Source organism: Armigeres subalbatus, chromosome 1 (genome assembly GCF_024139115.2).
Source record: "Armigeres subalbatus isolate Guangzhou_Male chromosome 1, GZ_Asu_2, whole genome shotgun sequence".
NCBI lineage: Eukaryota > Metazoa > Arthropoda > Insecta > Diptera > Culicidae > Armigeres > Armigeres subalbatus.
In genome coordinates this window covers 117,283,367-117,305,347 of record NC_085139.1, presented here as the reverse complement: position 1 = coordinate 117,305,347, position 21,981 = coordinate 117,283,367, and the positions used below count along the sequence as shown (strand labels likewise).

The window sequence follows — 21,981 nt, the reverse complement described above, 5'->3', positions numbered from 1 at the left end:
AAGCGTAGGAAAATGATCTATACCCCCTCCTTCAGTAAGCCCTTACGTAATAAGCGAACTGCTTCTAAAAATTATATAATTGTAATACAAATACAAGGCATTAAATTAAAAGTATCTATAAAAAGTTTTGTCACTTGATATAAACTTCATCACTTTTGTCTGATATAATCGCCACATTATTCGCATTGAAAATTAGATGATTAATCTTTGATAATATTATCAAGCTACTCTACTACACTTTTAGATCGTCATAATTCTTCTTTGATAGCATGACCCCCAATGGGATAAGTATTCCTATCGTAACTGAGTTTCCATTGAGCACTTCCGCAGTTATTTACGGCGTTTTTAGTTAGAAAAGTTCTAGACAAGACAAGTTCTAGCAGAAACTATATGTTCTGATATCTAAATTTTTCTGTAACTGATATTTATTTCCACCTGCATCCTTCAAGCGAATGTTATCTAGTGCGCTTAAAATGTAAACTGGTTCTCGTAAGAAAAATAAATACAATTACATTTAGCATTCCCGTTAACACCAGAAAAATCAAACTATTCGAAATATTCAGATTTAAGTAAGCAAGAATACAAATCATTTTGAAAATATGTCGCTGGATCGCTGGATCCCAGGTATAATTGGCTCGTGGATCGTGGAAATAGGTTGGCTTGTCATAGTCGGAATGGTGCTCGTCAGATGATTTCTATACAATGGCCGTTGCTTACATTGTTGTAACTTCGTGCGCCTGGTTGTGGGCAGTCCACTGAATATTGGGTCTGTTGAAGATATGGTCACTGGAATCATTACGAATGACATCGGGGATATAACTGCTGATTTATGGCCGAAATTCGTACGACCGACCGTCGGACCATCTGGATGGTCTAGACGGGATGTATCATAGTTTGAATTTGTCGGAAAACTTCGTGATCCAATTGGATGAATGTTTAACGTTCACGGTATAAACTCGGATGTAAATGATGAAACTTCTGATTTGTTAGATTCGAATTGATTATCATCAAAAAAAGATGTGGAAAAATGTGGAAAATTCACTATGGATATTACATTTATCAGAGACCAATTAATGAATCGTATCCTTACCTTACGAATTGCTTAACGCAAATGTCTTTCCCTTTTCTTTTCCTAATATTACATCTAAATTAAACGAAAAGAATCGAAATTAAATTTATAATAATCAAATAATAATCTTAAGTCTAAAATCTTCCGGTTTCACTTTTTTTTTCAAATAAAACATAAACAAAGTATTTCCCGTGATGCCATCAATTCGCTACAGCCAGTGCCGCCAAAACAACATTTTTTTCGCTTCGGCACATTTCGGCACAGTTGGGGCACAGCATAAGGCACAGTGGGCACAATTTGTCATTTTGTAAGTGTGCCGAGTGGTTTACCCCTTGCTAATAACCTTATTATTATTAGTTCCTGCTTGTGGTATGCATTCCAATGTATCTCCGCAGACAGACGTTCAAGCTCGACTCATTAACTTGTGTAAAAAACATGGCCGCCTGATTGCCAAGTAGCAATAAGCGAAGAGATGGCGCCACATGTCAAAGCAGCATTCGTCATTTGCTTTTCTGTTTTGATTTTTGATTCCGTCAGCATTTTTTAGTTTTTTTGGATCTGCTCGATGGGACTCTTTATAAAAATGCATGGATCACGACCACTGTTGAAAAATGGCTCGATCAGCACGCCATCAGATTAAGATTCTTTTTCATGTCTCACTTGACTGGACTATTTGTTGGTTTTGCAATAAAAAAACTACGATTCTCGGTCCAGACTCATGTTTTCGAAACAACCGCAAACAAAAAGACATGCAAAAAGGATCCAAAACAACCAAAGTGAAAATTCCGAACACTTGGTAACAGGTAACAGCTCACATTTCATATACGTAGCTTAGAAATTCATTTACAATATCAAGGCATGAATTGCAAGTAAAGTTATTCGCTTAGTTACATTGCAAAATTCGATTGCGTAAAGTCATTAAGATAAAAATGCTTCTTTGCAGCCGTGCGGGAAGACCTTTGCGTTGAGTGTTAACTGTTTTGCTTCCATTATTCGGTGGGTGGCAAACGCGGGTGAAGTAGAAGGCGATAAAGCAAAACGTCAGTTTTCATGTAGCAATAAGTTGTATAGGCGGCGCTAGCATGCTATGCAATTCCAACGTATTTAGATTTGAAAATTTACACAAGAATTTCGAATTCAAATGTATGGACATAAACGTCTGTCTGCGGTATCTCTCTTTTAAATTTCTCTTGCTGTTGTGGTCGAGGTTCCGGCTTTTAATGTCGTTTTCGATCATTGATTAGGGCGACCTCGAAAAGCACTGTTTATTCGCATAGCTGTGCAAAACAAATTAAATGCATCATCCGTACCGATGTTTTCACATCTGCGGCATTTGAAGAAATTCATCATGATGAACTTGGCCAACGGTACAGAAACTGGAACAAGAACGGAAGAGTTTGCGTCCCCCGCGGGTGTTTCAGTCCTGTACTGTTGGCTGGGTTCACGAAAGATTCTTGTTTGTTTTGGACTATCTCTTTTGTATCATTTCATCACATTTCATGCGTTGTCATAATCAGCTGTTTTTCTAACTTCTCGTGAAAAGGCCTTTTGCCAAAATTGACAAAAACTTGGAAGGGATATAAAAGATTAGAAACAGATATCAAAGAATAGACGATGATAATGCACGCTTAGATGAATTTGATAGGATATTTGAAAAAATGTTTAGTTTGATAGGTTTTTTGGTGATTTTTTCCATAAAAGCGGAAGTGTCGTCCCCCTTGAGCAATTCTGGCTTCACGGCCAGCAGACAAAAATATCCTGTGTGATTGGCAACATAAAAATTTGTGAGAACTTGAAGTGACTCTCAGTATGAGCAGTTATTTCGTTTGCTCCAACCATATATCCTGCCTCGTTCAGCACCATTGCCATATAATGCAACGACAAATATGATGAAATGCAATATACTCAATCCAGTTGAAACCCGAAATTGGGTGCTAGCGAAGTTGGATTTTTCTCACAATCCGTACGTTAAACCTAACTTCGGAAGTGGTGCGCTGAATAGCGCTTCGCGATATGAAAACAGCGCACCACTTCCGAAGTTAGGTTTAACGTACGGATTGTGAGAAAAATCCAACTCCACTCCCAATTCCGGTTTTCAACTGGATTGAGAATAATAAGCTTGGTATAAGAACTCCAAAAACAGCTTAATTTACTTAACTTTGAAAACTTTTTCATATTTTCTATAATGTTGATTACAATACTTATCTCGCATTTGGCACCGATTGGTAATGTTTATTTACTTTAGTCGTTTGGTATCGCGTTTGATGGTTCGTTTGGTACTGTCGGCTTCACTCTGCGCGGGTCTCTATCTATGAACAACGTCTCTGCACCAGAGATGCCAGATTTGAAGACATGTCTTCAATTTGAAGACATTTGAATCTCTGTGAAGACATTTATTTCGTGAAGACATTTTGAAGACTTTTCAAAATATTTGAAGACTTATCTACTTATTTTAAGATACTTGAAGACAATCAATAAGCCAGCGTAAGAAAATATAATTTTATTTCTTACTTATAAATTCTGCGACTTCTATATGTAAATTATTAAAAAAAATACAAAAGATATGATAGTCTTTGTCTCGGACTTAGTATCTCAAACATAAAAATACATTCATACTAGCTGGCTGATAAATCCAACGCATTTTAGACCACATACGCACTTAACTTTGAGTTGAGCGCTGGTTAAAAAATTCCCGATGGCGTGTATGTAAAAAGGTATTTCGATCATTACATACATCGGAACGCAAAGACCGATCTAGTTTACGGCAAAAATAAATTGAACTCTTCTATGACTTGATTTAATCTATTCAACCGTTGAGCTAGAACCTGAACTTTTTCTAAATTCCTTCTGAATTCAGGGATTTTTCCGAAAAATCCTCCAGGAATTAAATTGGAAGATCCTGCAGAAGATCCCCCAGAACTCCTTCGGTAGTTTTTTCACGAATTCCTCCAGTAGTTCTTCTAGGATTTTTCCTTAAGTTTTCCCGAGATTTTAGCGGAACTTCTTCCAGGGATCCCTCCGGAAGTTCCTCCTCTGGAAGATCCTTTAAGAAAGTTGCCGAATGACTCTCCAAAAATGTCTCCGGAAGTATACTATGAAATTTAGTTGGTATTTCCTCCAGGATTTTTTTCGGAAATTTCTGCAGCAACACCTCAAGAAGCTCCTCCATGAATTCATCCAGAACTACGTTCAAGAATTTCTCCATAAGTTCCGTCAGGAATTCCACCGGAAATTGCTTCAGAAATTCATCAGGAAAATCCTTCAGGTATTCCCCCAGAAAAAACCTCCGGAATTCATCCTGAAGTTTCTACGAATTTAAGTTCCTCCAAGAATTCCTCCGGAAGTTCCTTCTAAACTTTTTCCGGAAGTTCCTTCAGTAAATCCTTTGGATCTTCTTTGGAGTCTTCCAGAAGTAATTAGAAGCTCCATCCAGAAGAAATTAGTATAAGTTGTAAAAAGCTCCATCAGGAATTCACCCGGAAGTTGATCTAGAAATTTTGCCGAAAGTTCCTTCAGAAAATTCTCTGGATGTTTCTTCAAGTATTCCAGTTGATTCAAAAGTATTAGATTGCTAATGTCGTTCCTGTTCGCGTGACTAACATCTAGGTTTCTTCGACCTGGCAGTACTACAAGTGGTCGGGGTTCAGCCAAATCACACCAAGCTCCAACGAAAAATTACCGATCGCATCGAATATACCTCAGCCCCAAAACTGAGGATATCCTACTGCAAATGTATGCTTGAATTGATATGAAACTATTTCCGTTGTCCTTGTACGAACAAAATTTCACAAGTCAGTCGAAAAGCCGCTTGGTGCGGTTTGGCTGAACCCCGACCAAGTGTCAAACCGATGATGAAACCAAACATGCACTACAACATGATGCATAAATTAATGCCATTTGAAGTTTGTTGAAGCATAATATGGCAAAATAATTTTATTGACTACAGCGCCATTAGCGTTCTAGTACTTATGCTTCTACTAGTATTCCACAGTAAGTTTTGAATCCCAACAGGGTATTCTTTAAAAAGAAATTTGGAAGAATTCTACGTGAAAATTCAGTTAAAAAATCCGACTCAGTAAAAAATCCAGGGGAAACTCGTTGTAAAAAAAATTAAAGAATTTTAAAGAATATTCTCTTGAATTTGCATGTTTAAAAAATAAACATTATTTCACATCAGTAAAACAAGGAGATTATTGAATTTACAAAACTATTGGATTTTAAAATTTCTCGCTGATAATCATAATTTTAATATTGAAGACATTTGAAGACATTTTTCAACGACTGTGAAGACATATGAAAATATTATAAATTCAGTAGAAAATCGAGTTATAGCCGCTATTGAAATTGGATTTTTCTCACAATCCATACGTTAAACCTAATTTCGGAAGTAGTCCGAAGTTAGGTTTAACGTACGAATTGTGAGAAAAATCCAACTTTGTTAGCGGCTATGGTCCAATGCACCGAATGAACACAATGACGTTTGAGACGGGCGCTGTTTACTAAAAATGAACACTTGCATGAACTCGATGAATGAAAAAGTATTCATTCTCCGCTCAAACGTCAATGATGAACTCGGTGCATTGGACCATAATTCGGATTTGCACTGAATTGATAATATCATCTGGCATCCCTGCTCTGCACCCATCATGGGTTTACTTAGACGATCCCCACCAGTGCGTAAATAAAGCCAAAATAGCAACCTCTATCATGACGCGAACTCGCACCGGTCGTTGGTAAACGGGTTTGGGAAATGTAAACGCAACCTTCGGTGAATAGCAGCCCCGTGGCAAGAGATGCTACTCAGCGTAGCGAACATCTTCATGAATATGTCCAGCATACATTTTGAAAAGTACTTCTCCCGAATCGTTCCTTTATAAGCAACTGGATTTTATCCAAAATATTGTTGGTTACACTTTTTCAATTTGTTAAAAAATAATACCAGCTATTATGGGCATGAACATATAATCCTTAAACATCTTTCAGCACACCATTTATTTCATTTCTATTTCACTAATGAATGTTGTTCGATTTGCATCTCCGGACCATTTCAACTGTGATGCTAAACACAGTACCGTGGACCCCCGATAATTTGAACGGTACCTCATTCAAATTAACGGGGTTCATTTTTAATTTGAACTTCTGGTTACTCTATAAGCATCAGGAAAACTGGGTTCTGGCTGCTCTCTTTGCTGGTTTGTTTTGATTCTGCGTTCCATTTCACGATGTTCCATTTTTCTTCTCTCGATTCCACGTGGTAAATGACGTTTGAACCATTTTTAATTTGAACGATGTTCAAACCAACGGGGTTCAAATTAAAAATTGTTCAGATTAAAAACGGTCATATTACCGGGGGTCCACGGTATAAACAATAATAATATGTTTTGTTTGATTCGGAGCGGGAGAACAAGTTACGAAAAATGATTTCGTGTAGCGCTTGATTTCACCTGTAGATTCCCTCCAATTCGTAAGTTTATTATATTTTATCATCAAATAACATAATTCGCAAGGTCAAAGATGTAAATCTTGCAAATTATTTTGAAAACAATTTTTAGATTTAACCAAAACAAATAGTAAACAAAACACATGATGTTTATTTTTGTACAATAACAACGGACGGTAATGAGCTACCGTCCGTGGACATGGTGGCTATTGTCAAACCCCTTGTGATAGTATAGGACGCCAGGGGGGTGGTGAATAGCGAGTTGGCAAATTTGGCGACCCGCTCCAACCGTTGCCAAACCATCACACGGAAATATAAAGTTACCCATAAATAAAAAATCTGCCGTCTGCTGAAAAATTGTTCGGGTACTCATCATCAAAACCATTGTGATGGAGGTCATAGTTTAGTTTGGATTTCAACTGATTGGCGGCTGTTGATGTCTGAGCAATAAAGTTTAGCATAAAGATAAGAAAATGTACGTTTATGATAGGGTCGGAATGCGAATATGGTTTGGTGCGTCACCGAAAGACAATAAATAAACAAAGCCAAGAGACGACGAAAGAAATGATAAACTACCCGTGATGACGGCGTGGCGGGAAGATCGGCGTCAGGTCAGGTAAAGACGTTAGGATCAGGTAAAACTTAGACATAAGAAAATCCATAATTGTAAGTAGAAATAGGAAATAAAATTATCACCATCTCAGCATCGTTAGAGTAGAGTTCATTCTTCATTTGTCAGAAAAGAAAGACCGTCTCTCATTGATTTTTGCGAAATCGGTGTCATCGTGAGAAGAGTAGGTTTCTTGGTTAAAGAAACATTTGGTGGCGTTCCAGAGAGGAATTAAGTGTTTTCCTCACGGTGACCGTTGTGACTAGTTCTTGCTTTGATAGTGAAATCCTAAGACACGACGGGTGATTGGTCTAGGTAAAAGAACGATAACGGTGAAAGTGCATTGAGAGTAATCAATCAATTCTCGGAAGTAACCCGAGAATTATTTGCAACAAGCAAGAAGTGAAAAGGCTCTTGGACGCGACGAACAGTCGGCCAAGTCAAATTACAAAGGAGAAATTCGTGATTGTGGTGAAAAAGGTCCTTGGACGCGACGGACGGTCGACCAAGTCAATCCATCTAGAGACGAGTGGTAGCGAAGTTAGATCAGAGGGTTAGTAATAAGTGATAAGTTAGATCATTAGAGATTTAGGACGAAAGTTCTATCAGAAAGTTTCGTGTGAAAAATAATTTGTCAGTTTTGGTGCAGTGATCCCGTTTCAGTTAAAGTAGCAAAATATTGCAAATTGTTTATAAAGAAAATAAGAAGGGAAATTGTAAGCTCTGCACTCGTTCCGATGAAAGAGAGTCAATGATTCAATGCGATGATTGCCTTTTATGGTTTCATCAATCTTGTGTCAATTTAGAATCTTTACCTAAGGAAGAAGAAACCTGGCAATGTCCACGATGTTTAGAGATTTACTCTAAACTAAAATATTTGAAGAGAAAGAATCTAGAGGACTAGATACATTCTTGAAAATTCACAAGGAAACACAAGAAGCTCAAAATAAGATGTTTCAAGAATTTTTAAAATAATGAATCTGAAAATGGAAAAAGTGAATCATCTTCAATTGTATCCCCTTCTACTTCTTATGCTTCTACTCCCTCAAATGTGCCGGTTAATCATACAACAGCCTCTTCGAATCAAATAGTAAATTTGCTAGCTAGACAATCTCTAGCAGAACTCCCATATTTTGATGGTTGTTATAAAGTATGGCCTCGTTTTAAGACAGCCTTCGATACAACTACAGTTGCTGGAGGATTTTCGAATTTAGACAATTTAAATAGACTGCATAAATATCTTAAAGGGAAAGCTATGACTTCAGTAGCCCCGCTTATGGTAGATGCGGATAACGTTCCATCCGTTTTAGTCCGCCTTGAGCAACAATTTGGTAGACCGCAAGTGGTTTACAATGGTTTATTAGACGAGTTGATGTCTGCTAAACCTCCTAGGATGGATAATCCCAAAACTATGATTGATTTCATTTCCGCTTTAGAAAACATGGTAACAAACATGAAACTTCTAAAGCAGGAAGATTACCTATAACGATCAGAGATTGTTAAAAGATTTAAGTGGTAGGCTGCCATCCAGTTTGTACCAGAGTTGGTTGAAACATGTTACAGAACTCCAGGCAGCGGCAAACGCTCATAATCAGGTAGCAGCTAATGCACAAAACTAAATTCAGTTAAGGGCTCCGACATTAGAAGTATTCTACAATTGGCTAAAACCGCAAGGATTTAGCGGTTATCATGTTGTCGGAGCAACCCAAACGGTTGAATAAGCCTGTGAATGTACATTCAATTAATAATGATCGAAAGCAGGTTACTGCTAAACCAGGTATTACTTGTTTTGTCTGCAAATTACGCCATAAAACAACAGAATGTGGAGAATTTAAACAAATGGATTTACAAGATAGGATGAAATTAGTTCAACAAAACAGATTATGTTTTACATGTTGCAATTCGTCGAGTCATAATGCTTACAATTGCAGATGGGGAAAAATATGTAATGTCGATGGATGTAAGTCAAAAACCCATCACTACCTTTTGCACAGAAGTCAAAAGGTGAATTTAGAGGAAAAGAACGTAAACCTACATTTGAATAAGGGCAGCACATTGTATCAGATAATGCCTGTAATAATTGAAAATGGTTCGGTCAGGATCGAAACATACGCTCTTTACGATCTCGGTTCATCTTCAACTTTGATATCAGAGAAGATAAGCAAACAGCTCAATGTTAAAGGGCAGATTAAACCACTTTCCATATCCTGGACAAACGGTAGTACCCAGGATGAAAATCAAAGTCTAGAGATTGAGATGAAGATAAAGGGAACTAGTGGGAAACAGTTTTTCTTAAAAGGGGTAAGGACAGTTAACCAATTGTCATTACCGAAACAAACTGTAGACTTTGGTAAATTGAAACAAAAGTACCCATATTTGCGAGATGCAGAAGTTTCGAGCTATAGAAATGCAGTTCCTACAATTTTGTTAGGTTTACCACATGCATACTTGATGAATGGTCTAGAATCTTGCAGTGGAAGATTTAATGAGCCCATTGCTATGCGAACAAGATTAGGTTGGGTAGTATATGGTTGCGAAAGCTCAAAATCTCATTCCAACAACACAACATTTGTTTTAGCCATTGAAACAAAATCTGAAGAAAAATCGCTTAATGAAATTGTCAAAGGTTATTTTTCAACTGAGCAATTTGGTGTTATGGCTCCTGAAAAACCTTTGTTATCGAAACATATAGTAAGAGCTAACGATATCATGCATAAAACTTTGAAATACAATAATGGTAGTTATGAAATTGGTTTATTATGGAAGGATGATGAGGTTCAGTTTCCTGATAGTTATCAATCTGCATTAGGAAGATTGAAAATTCAGGAAAAGAAAATGGCAAGTAATCCAGACATTAAAACCTGGTATACAAATAAAATTGAGGAATATGTAGATAAGGGTTATGCTCGCAAGCTCGATCCGAACACACTTAAATTTTTTCACCGATCTCGGCTGTGCAAATCTCGGTTTAAGTTCGTTTGCTGAAATATCGGCTAAACAGACGTATGATTACGGCGGCTCCCTTGAGTGCCGCAGTAAACAAATCACCTTTTCAGCTGATTTATCAGCAGAAGGTCTCGAACCGAGTGCTCGGCTGTGCGGATCTCGGCAAAAGAATGAAAAAAAGCCGAGCTGAACTGAGTGTGAATGACATTAAATATGCTGATAAAAAGACTTATTATTTACCATACTTTAGTAATTAATCAGCATAAAATGCCAAGATTGGTTTTTGATGCCAAGGCAGAAATTCATGGAGAGTCATTGAATTCAAAACTCCTAACTGGGCCCGATGCTACAGCATCATTGTTTGGTGTTCTCATTAGATTTAGAGAACACGGTGTCGCGGTAGTGGGTGATATTAAGGAGATGTTTCACCAGGTTAAAATTAGAGAAGCTGATCAGAAGGCTCAATGTTTTTATTCCGCGATGACCCGAACAAAAAGCCAGAGGTTTATGTCATGCAAGTTATGACATTTGGAGCTACGTGTTCTCCCGCATGTGCTCAATTTGTAAAAAACACAAATGCCGCAAAGTTTTCAAAGAATTATCCAGATGCAGTTAACATCATTACGGAGAATCATTATGTTGATGATTGTCTTGCAAGTTTCCGAACGCCACAGGAAGCTATTAAGGTAATGAATGAGGTAATCAAAATTCATGATCACGCAAATTTCGAAATTCGAAAGTTTGTATCAAATTCAGATGAGGTTTTGAAAGGTTTACCTATAGATAGAATTGATAGTTCAAAACTTATACCATTGGATATGGACGAACCATCATATCAAAAGGTTTTGGGAATTTTGTGGAATACTGAAAACGATCAATTCTCGGGTACTTATTCAAAAGGACGTATGTGATTTTGTAAACAAAGATTCAAACGTCGATTTGTCCAATCTGATGGGACTCCCACGCAAACCAACACCACCAACAGGTAGCCGAAGCCTCCCCCTATCTGTCTATGGTGATGGTTTGCGTGGGAGGGCTCTCAGATCGGACAAATCGACGTTTAAATCTTTGTTTACAAAATCACATACGTCCTTTTGAATAAGTACCCGAGAATTGGTGTATAAAGTTGATTATCCTTCATCTTCAGATACATTGACGAAACGTAAGCTGTTGTCAATTGTTGCGAGAATGTATGACCCACTTGGTTTAATTTCAAATGTCACCATAGAGAGTAGAATTATATTGCAAGATCTATGGAGAAGTGAAATTGGTTGGGATGATGAAGTACCTGAAAACATTAAGAATCGTTTAGATGCATGGTCTATTAGAGTTAAAGGTTTGGATTCACTTAAGTTTCAAAGGTGTTACTCCAAAGCTTTAGAGGTTACAAAAAGAGAGGTGCACGTCTTTGTAGATGCATCAGATAAGGCATTTGCTGCCGTAGTATATTTGAGAACTTTATCAGGAGATAATATTGATGTAAGCATAGTCGCTGCTAAGGCTAGGGTGGCTCCTATGAGGGTGATGACCATTCCGAAATTAGAACTACAGGCAGCATTATTAGGTACACGTCTGGCTAATACTATCGCAAAAGAAATTAGATTAGAAATACATGAAACCGTGTATTGGTCGGATAATAGTACTGTCTTATCATGGATTAAATCGGATCCACGGAATTATAAACAATTCGTTGCTTTTCGAGTTAGTGAAATTCATGATAGTACTACCTTAAACCAATGGAGGTGGATTGATAGTGAAAGCAATCCAGCAGATGAAGCTACTAAGGTGATTAAAAGGAAAACCATTTGGTTAGATGGACCAAGTTTTCTAAAACAGCCCGAAGAAACTTGGCCCAAAATGAATGGTTCATTGAGAACAAATGAAGAATTAAGACATGTTAATCTCATAAAGAGTGCAGAAATATTTGATTTTGAAGGCATTCAAATTAATTGGTGTTCAAACTGGTTACGTTTAAAAAGGTCAGTTTGTATGGCCAAGAAATTCATCGATAGGTTACGCACAATAAGGCGTAAATTACCCTTTGATTTATATTTATCTAAAGGTGATTTTGACTGGGCAGAAACAATTCTTATCAAAAAGGCTCAAAGTGAAGTGTTCTCAGACGAAATTTCATGCTTAACGCTTTCTGGGAAAATTGATGAGCATAGTCATATCAGGAATTTAAACCAGATCTAGATGACGAAGGTATATTGCGATCAAATGGAAGACTAACAAACGTTAAGTGCTTGTCTGCCCTAGCAAAAAGACATATTATATTGCCTCAAAAGCATCATGTGACGAAGCTAATTCTACAACACTATCATGAACGTTTTCATCATCAGAAATTTGAAGCGGTAATTGCAGCTACTCGCCAAAAATTCTGGGTTGTAAATATCAGAGTTGCCTTAAAGAAAGTGAAAAATCAATGTCAGGTTTGCAAAAATGCAAGAGCCAGACCAATCCCTCCATTGATGGCTCCTCTTCCTGAGTTCAGAACAACACCGAATATGAAAGTATTTAAGTTCACTGGCGTTGATTACTTTGGTCCGATAACAATTTCAATAGGAAGAAGGACGGAGAAACGATGGGGAGCGCTTTTTACGTGTTTGGTAACGCGAGCTATCCATTTAGAAGTAGCCTTCGACGCAAGTACTGATTCTTTCTTTCTTTGTCTAATGAATTTACAACACTTACGCGGAAGAGTTGCTGAATTATATAGTGACAACGGTACAAATTTTATTGGTGCTAATAACGAGTTTAAGAAAATAAAACAAAGGTTGGCGACTAAAGGAATCGATTGGCATTTTAATCCTCCTTTGTCACCACATTTTGGCGGAGCTTGGGAAGTAATGGTTAGAGAAACGAAAAGTTTGATGAAATTCTTTCAGGGTACATATCGTGAACATACGCTTAGAGCCACGTTCAATGAGATTGCATTTATCATTAACTGCAGACCATTAACACACATTGCTTTAGATTCTGAGGAGGAAGATCCATTAACTCCGAATCATTTTATTTTAGGATGTTCAGGTGAGGCCGAATTATCTTTGAACGATGTTAGTCAAGCTGAAGCTTTGAAGCAACGGTGGAAAAGGGCGCAAATCTTGACATCTCACTTTTGGCAACGTTGGATTAAGGAATATTTACCAACCCAAGTTAAAAGAACAAAGTGGCAAGAACTTCAGAAACCCATTGAAGTCGGTGACGTTGTAGTAATGGCGGATGAAAATCGAAAAGGTTTCCATGAAAAGGGGATTATAACTGAGGTGAGACCGGGAAAAGATGATCAAGTAAGATCAGCAGTTGTGAAAACTAATAAAGGGCATTTTATTAGACCTACTGTTAATATGGCGATTTTAGATGTTAAAAAGAGCACCAGCGAAATTCAAGAGGAGCGCAAGAATATTGCGACCAATAATTTAAGTAAAAAGAATGATAAGAAGGTTTCAGGGCTTGGCACGTTTATGTCCGTATTATTGATTATGTTACACGTTAATACGGTGAATGGATTACAAATTAATCCTATTGACGAGGATGGAATAATATTTGATCATATCGGAAGTTGCTTGATAAAACGAGGCATTTGGAGAACACAGATTACCAGTAATGTTGTTCCATCAGATGATATTCTTCAAATAAATCATATGCATAGAAATTTAAATGAAGCCTTGAAGTTTATTGGTAACAAAACAAATGATAAATCAATGGAAAGCCTAATTTTATCAATTGAGCAGCAATGCGATAATGTTCTTCAAGGGTTAAGATCTCGCACAGGGAAAGGAGAAGTGGTGGAATTCTTGGTTTCTTGAAAGATTTATTATTTGGTGGTAATGACATGGAAGAGGAGTTACAAAGTGTCCGAGTACATGAAGAACAAAAGCTTCATGAATTATCTGAAATTACTAAAGCGATTGATGTCAAAGCAGAAAAGATGGGTAACGAATTCAACAATCGGATTTATAACATAAAGAAGGGTATGGTCGAACTACAACAACAAAATACTCCGCAACGTGTTGAAATGTTCAAGACCAAGGTACTTGAAACAGCTATGTTAGCAACACAAGTTCTACAAGCTATCTCTAATAAGTACAAAAATTTAAGATCACATCCATTGACCGGAGAAGAACTCAATAAGACTTTGAAGGGAATACAAGAGAAGATGCCAAATGGTTATTCTGTCTTATCTGATCCACAAGCTATTAAATTCGAAACAAAAATGGAGAATGGAACGATGATTATTTTCATGGACTCAATTATCGTGAATAGAGACAATTTTGAGCTTTTTAATGCGATTCCGGTACCCAATATAGATAATGGAACCATGATTGAGATAAAAGAATCAGTAATTGCTATCAATCATTTGGAAGAATTCTTTTATCCTACGGAGAATATGAAGAGCTTTAATAAATCTCATTTTATGATTGACCAACCAGTAATAATGAGAAAGGCTGATTGTGTAGCTGCTGCAATCCTTCATAAGAAACTTAAAATTAAATGCCCATCAAAACGATTTGATAAATTGGATACACGGTTGTTTTCTTTGAATGAGCAGAATGTTATTTTGTATTATACTAGCAATGCGAAAGATATAATTATTCATTGTGATAATGTTATCATCTCCCCTCCATATAAGATTGCGAAAGTAACTTTGAAACCGGATTGCTTCATTAGAACAAAACAGTTAGTTTATTATGCAAGAATGATTGGCGAGACAAAAGGAGCACATACATTTTTTAAACCAACGATTCAATTACCTTATGAAATAGATTATTCATTTGATAACACAACAAACGGAACAATGCTAGTAGAGAAGCTTAAAAATCCGTATGAAAAGGAAGTTATGGTGTTTACGGATATTCCAATTAAGACAGAAACAGCTCATATTGCCATGATAGGATCAGGATCAATAGTAATAATTATTATTACTATCGGAATTATACTTTTTTATATGTATAAAAATAAAAGACGAAATGAAAATCAAGTTGAATCAGGAATAGAGGTTCCAACAATCGCAAACACTCCGAGACGTAGACATCCGAGAGTTTTAGACCAAGGAGTTTGATTTGGTAATCCAACGCGGTTGAATTACGGAAGGCGGCATGTTGATGTCTGAGCAATAAAGTTTAGCATAAAGATAAGAAAATGTACGTTTATGATAGGGTCGGAATGCGAATATGGTTTGGTGCGTCACCGAAAGACAATAAATAAACAAAGCCAAGAGACGACGAAAGAAATGATAAAGGGCCGATGCCCACGTAGCGTTTTTTCAACGCTGCGTGCACACGGCGTTAAAAGGACGCATGTGTGCATCGGAAAAAAGCGGTAACGCAGCGTCGCCGCACCGATGCACACCTGCGTTTTTTCAACGCCACGTGCACGCAGCGTTGAAAAAACGCTACGTGGGCATCGGCCCAAACTACCCGTGATGACGGCGTGGCGGGAAGATCGGCGTCAGGTCAGGTAAAGACGTTAGGATCAGGTAAAACTTAGACATAAGAAAATCCATAATTGTAAGTAGAAATAGGAAATAAAATTATTACCATCTCAGCATCGTTAGAGTAGAGTTCATTCTTCATTTGTCAGAAAAGAAAGACCGTCTCTCATTGATTTTTGCGAAATCGGTGTCATCGTGAGAAGAGTAGGTTTCTTGGTTAAAGAAACAGCGGCGCTAGTGCATATGAAATAACCTGATAGGTTAGATATCTCGAAATCTGGAATTTTTAGAATATTGGCGTCTTCTACAAAGTTGTTCGGGTGGTCAAAACCATCATGACGAAAACAAGTTTAATTTGAAATACAACCGCTTGGCGGCGCTAGTGAATTGGAAATAACCTAAAAGGTTAGATATTTCGATAGTTGAAATCTTAAGAATATTGCCGACTTCTACAGAATTGTTCGGATGATTAAAACCATCATAACGAAAGCAAAATTAGTTAATAATACAACCGCTTGGCGGCGCTAGTGTACTATTTCTTGCTAGGTTAGATATTTCGAAAACTGAAATTTTTAGAATATTGCCGAATTCCACAAAGTTGTTCGGGTGGTAAAAACCGTCATGATCCAAACAAGTTTAGTTTTAAACACAATCGCTTAGCGGCGCTAGTGTATAAGAAATAAACTGATAGGTTAAATATATCAAAATCTGGAATTTTCAGAATATTGCCGTATTCTACATAGTAACTTGCCATAAGACGAGTTCGTACAATTTCATTTAATTCCACCACTTGGTTGTACCTTTGACAGATACTACAGTAAGACCATCTTCTGTGTCTCGGTCTTGACTCGATTCGACTCAACTCGAGCGCCAACAAGTATTGCGGTTTCAAACTAAACTTCTTGTTTTGACTACCATTTTAAATCTTACATAATAACCAATCTAACAGATAATTCGGATAACTTTGTAGAAGATGGCTACTTTCTAACTCTAACGGATTTAGAAATATTTAACCTAACAGGTTATTTCTCATACACTAGCGCCGCTATGCGTATGAATTCCAAACTAGTTCTAAACTAGTTTCCATCATAAATGTTATGGCTACCCGAACAACTTTGTAGAAGACAAAATCTTTCTAAGTCTTATAGATCTCGAGATATCCACCTCACTAAATTATTGCATATAAGCTAGCGCCACCTAGCAGATGTGTGTCTAGCTAATCTGATAATCACAAAATGCACTACGCACATATTTATATTACAAAAGTTGGAGCGCGTTCTGAAAGATTTGAAAATAAATAATATTTTTTTCCTAATTTTATTTATTTCCGTGTTTGCCTCAATAGCAACCGGATATTCACCACCGGTGCGAAGCATGATTGCACTTCAACAACCTTGATAGAAACAACCGGTGCGAGAACAAGTGCATAAATAAAATATGAACGCATTTCGTTCCTATACTAGACACTCATTTGGATACACATCGGTGGGGATCGTCTTAGCTGTCAAGATCAAGGGGCACGACACTTCCGCTTTTATAAAAAAAGTCATCAAAAAATTTATCAAACTAAACAATTTTTCAAATATCCAATCAAATTCGTCTAAGCGTGCACTATCATCGTTTTTTCTTCAAAATCTGTTTCGTTAATATTCCTTCCAAATTTCTGTCAAGTTTGGAAAAAGGGCTTTTCATTTGACAAGACAAAACGATGTGATGAAATGATACAAAAGAGATACACAAAAACAAACAAGAATCCAAGCAAGAATCTTCCGTGAACCCAGCCAACTACACAGGAATCATGAACATGAACATGAACATGAACACCTGTGAACACCCGAGGAGGACGCAAACAATTTCGTTCTAGTTCTGGTTGCTGTGCCGTTTGGATAAGTTCACTACATGATAAATTTCTTGAGCCTGCCCCAGAATCTGATGTGCGGGAACATCGGTGCAGATGATGCATTTAAATTGTTTTACACAGCTATATGCGAAAAAACGTTGTTCATCGAGGCGATTCTTAGCCCATGGTAGGAACTGCACAGGGATCGGAACCTCGACCGGAAGAGCAATATAAAAAAACAGAGTACTGTATATCATAAGAATGATCAGATCTTGGATCAGACGCGAGGACATCGATGCCGATCTTGGTACCGATGATGCATTAAACTTGTTTGGTACAAAATCTTTAAAGGTGATTGTATAGAATAATATCAAAATGAAATAAAGGATATTATCGATATTATTTCCTGTTTGTTTGACATTCGTCATTATTATTTCCTTTTGGATTATCATTCTGACAGCATCTTGACAATATGCCACACGGAAATATCCCTAAATATCCGTTTCTAAGCATTTCTAATCTCTTGAAAGACAAGCCAACCCATGCTATTTTCATCTAAGACACTGAAAGTAATGTTTCGGAACAAATATTTCCAAAAATCCGATGAAAAGTATGAACATTTTTTTGAAAATTGTCTTGTGTCGTCCCCCTTGGTCAAGATGGATGAAAATGATTTATTATTGGATTGTTTCGGTTCTCCGTGTACAAAATAAAAGAATGTCAAACAACCTGAGATAAAACAGCGAAGATTAGACCTGTGCAGGAGTTCATCGAATTCACTCACCTGATGGATTTTGACATTTGAGCGGGTCGTCTTCTCGAACAAAAGTTCATTTTGCGTTCATTATGCGACCCGCTCAAACGTCATAATTTCTTGGGGGAGTTCATTTTGCGTTAGTCTATAGCACAACAGCACAACACGAGGGCTTCAGAGGAGGAACAGAAAATACGGGATTCCACATCCAAAATTTAGAGTTCTACCAAAATGAGCTCAGCAACTGTAGATTTTATATGTAAGTTTCTATCAATTGTGGTATAACAAGGACATGATTCTAATAATTAACTTAAACATCGCAGCTATTCCCCTGAAATACGACGATCAGGACACTGCTTGTCATCAAGTGCTGGTAAAGGAGAATATTTCCAAAGTAGTTCATAAACTAAAACCTGCTGGCAGAACGTTGTACGTATTGAACGTACCTCCGTATGCTACTCCAGAATCTTTACAAAAAGCCTTCAGTGTGGTAGGTGCAGTAGCCAACGTTATTTTACAGGAAAAGCCATCCGGAGACCATGATCGGAACGAACAATCGATTAATAGATTTAAAGTAGCCTACGTAATATACGAAAATCCATCATCGATGAAAAAATTTCTCAGATTGCGGAGGTTAAACCCGTTGAATGCTGATGGCCAACTGCTAACGGGCATCGACAAATGGACCAAGGCTTATCAGGAACGTATTCCAGATCCGGTTAGCATGCAGCAGGAGATTGATCAGTATATGGCTAGCTATGATCGGCAGGTTAGTCGCGAACAGCGTGCGCAGGAACCAAAACAGGACGACGAAGGTTGGACGACGGTGACGAAATCAAGTGCCAACACCTTCGCCCAGCGAGAGGCAACGGTTAGCAAATTGGAGGACAAAATGAGCAATGACCGAAAACAGAAGGAGCTGAAGAATTTCTACACGTTCCAAATCCGAGAGTCGAAAAAGAGTGACATCGTTAGTTTGAGGAAAAAGTTCGATCGCGACCTGCAGAAGATGCAGCAGATTAAGAAAACTAAACGGTTTAAGCCATACTAAATTACTGAATATATGCGTTAAACACTTTGTCTAATTGTCTACTATATTACATTTCTTTACTCATTACTGCAGCTGAGAGGTTGCACTTGTTAGTAATGACATCTCCATAGAATTTAAGGCTTAAAATAAATTGAGAATGAGTATTTCGAAAAACCCGGGATAGTTTCATTTCCGATTTGAACTGTTCACAGAATGTTGTAAGACATCTAACTTAATGGAAAATTTCGGCACAAATGATTGGCGTTTAAACGTTAATAGAGGTATACTTACACAGTCTTATTGGCGTTGATTACTATCTGTAGCAATTTGTTCTTGCTAGGAAGCGTTTCCAAGCGACACACCAGGTGGGGAATATTTCCGAATATGCACCTTGACGTCAATCCGACCTGCACGGCTTGAGCGAATCGTTCCAAACAGCTGTGAATATACTCTTCGTTCAACGAATTACCCATTTTCAGCAATGATTCCATTTCAATCTGCAGCGAGTTGATGATTAGTCCAAGGTGTTGAGCATTCAATGCACTGGGAGGAGCTGTGACAGGAGGAGTCGCTTCCAGTAAACTTTGTAACACGGCCAGATGCAGCTTACTGTACAAATCTTGCTGTTTGGTGATCATCATGGAAAGAACACACCATCGGATCAATCCTGCCAATGGAGTTACCACGGGCATAGCAATTGCCCCAGTTGGTAGGGCCATCGGCTGCTGCGAAGCGAGACACAATGCCGGGTTCTCGGACACCCACTCGGTAATCACATCCAGCAGAAGATCAGGAGGTGCTACTAACTGACCTTTACCTCCATTGAGATACAGATCCGTAACCGCGGTCATGAAGTTGGCCGCAAAACGCGGTGCCACCATTGGTAAAGATTTGAGCTGCTCCGACGATTTCTTCGAGAATATTACAAAGTCTTTGACGATGCACTGCGCTAACTCAAGACTTGGCGGAGAAGTGCAACCCAACTGTTGCATCCATGTGCCAGCTGCACACAATAGCTGAAAATAAAATAAAATTGTTTCTTGTTTTACCATCAATAAAAGCTAATTTTGATTAATAGACACTTGATGTAAAAGTTTACATGTCTAATTTTTACTGTATATCGTTTCCCACTATTTTACAAACTGCAAAACAGTTCCCACGTACCGGAGCAATTGATCCGGAGACGGCTGTACTGATCAGCTTGTTTAACACACTGCTCCGCCCAATGGATCCACCGAAAAGAGAGAAAAATACCGCGTTACGGGTGGCATCCGGTCCGGGCCGGGAGAAAAAATCGCACATAACCAGCACTAGCTGGAACTCGTCGATTGAGGACAGCCGCGGAGTCACTGGCTGCTTTTGATACTGCTGACCGCTGCTACTTCGCTGATCATCTCTTCGTTCGCGAAATACAAACTCCCCTATCAGATCCATTGCCAAGTCATGTTTGTTGCGGTGAATGATGAGATTCTCTGAGGGATGTTTTAGAATTAGTGTTGAAAAGAAATCTTTTTCAATTTGTACATTTACCTACCTATGATAGGAAGAGCTTCGCGGGCCATTTCCGGGAAATCCATTTTTCGAAGAATTTGTCTCTCTTGGCTGGTCATTTTCACTATTTTTTAAAATTTACACAACTTAAATAATATTCTGTTTTCTATTATTTATTTTGTTATGCTCGTTCTTTGTTTAATTCTATCGAAAATAAAAATGACAGGTAGAGAAAAGAGCCGACGAACACATATTTGCGATTATTTGAGTTGCTTCTTTTTCACCACACACTGAAAACCAAAACTACTCAAAAGTGGGTTGCTTTCACTCAAAACCGTAGTTTGGGGCCAATAGACCAAATTTGAGTAAAATGCGTAAAATGACTTTTCTGGTACCGTGGACCCCCGGTAATATGACCGTTTTTAATCCGAACACTTTTTAATTTGAGCCCCGTTTGTTTGAACATCGTTCAAATTCAAAATGGTTCAAACGTCATTTGGCACGTGGAATCAAGAAAAGAAAAATGGACCATCGTGAAACGGAACGCAGAATCAAAACAAACCAGCAAAGAGAGCAGCCAGAAACCAGTTTTTCTGATGCAAATAGAGTGACCAGAAGTTCAAATTAAAAATGAACCCCGTTAATTTGAATGAAGTACCGTTCAAATTATCGGGGGTCCACGGTCACGCAAGAAAATTGACCTTTTAAATGTATGTGTAACGTCTTTCATATTCATTCATTTTATATGTTCCTCATACCTAGCATTCTTGTGACAAGGCATTTCATGAGACGTTTCGCGGTGGCCTGATACAGATTCGTGCGTTCGTGTGATGTCGAGGACTTCCTTCAACGACAAATCTTTCTCCAAACACCTTCGTTTGAGCTTCGCATCTTTTGTTGTACTCACAATTTGATCTACGATCATGCTCTCAGTTTGTTCCCCGAAATCACAATTGGCTGCCTGATGTTTGAGGCGTACGACGTAAGTGTCCAGTTTTTCTTGTGGTGTTGGCAATATTTGTCTGAAATTCTGGCGTTCGAAGATCTTGGACACACGTGGCACAAAGTAGTCGTCGAGAAGGTTCATAGCTATTCGAGACTATCCTCCGTATATCAGCACCTCCGAACATCATGAGCGTCTTATATTTCTTCTCGTGGTTGTCGACCTCCTTCCAAGACAGGTAGGCGTCAAATTGTTCTCTCCACCTCTTCCAACGGATGGCCACAGGGCCTTCTTCATTTTCGTTGAGTGGAGATACAAAGTGATTGACCTAATTCGATAAAACATCGTTTAATAAACATGTATGTAGCTACTTGTAAATTGTATGTTTGTATGTTTGTGCAAATTATTTTTTCTTATGCCTCTA

At 38.0% G+C, this 21,981-nt stretch overlaps 2 protein-coding genes across 3 annotated transcripts; one reads left to right on the top strand and one right to left on the bottom strand.

Annotated features, from left to right (window-relative positions):
- Positions 1–495: 495 nt before the first annotated feature.
- Positions 496–20,855, bottom strand: LOC134204986 (integrator complex subunit 15). Its single transcript, XM_062679838.1, has 5 exons — positions 20,658–20,855; positions 20,288–20,595; positions 19,415–20,139; positions 1,091–1,144; positions 496–978 (listed from the first exon to the last, which is right to left on the bottom strand). The coding sequence occupies exons 1-5, from the start codon at positions 20,731–20,733 to the stop codon at positions 888–890; spliced, it is 1,254 nt and encodes a 417-aa protein (XP_062535822.1). The 5' UTR covers positions 20,734–20,855; the 3' UTR covers positions 496–887.
- LOC134204987 (ribosomal RNA-processing protein 7 homolog A) lies at positions 18,051–19,215 on the top strand. Of its 2 annotated transcripts, none has more exons than XM_062679840.1 (3): positions 18,051–18,089; positions 18,251–18,352; positions 18,417–19,215. In XM_062679840.1, the coding sequence occupies exons 2-3, from the start codon at positions 18,325–18,327 to the stop codon at positions 19,142–19,144; spliced, it is 756 nt and encodes a 251-aa protein (XP_062535824.1). In that variant the 5' UTR covers positions 18,051–18,089; positions 18,251–18,324; the 3' UTR covers positions 19,145–19,215. The 2 variants fall into 2 exon arrangements, with proteins under 2 accessions (XP_062535824.1, XP_062535823.1); XM_062679839.1 differs by having other exon boundaries at positions 18,074–18,089; positions 18,243–18,352.
- Positions 20,856–21,981: the final 1,126 nt, after the last annotated feature.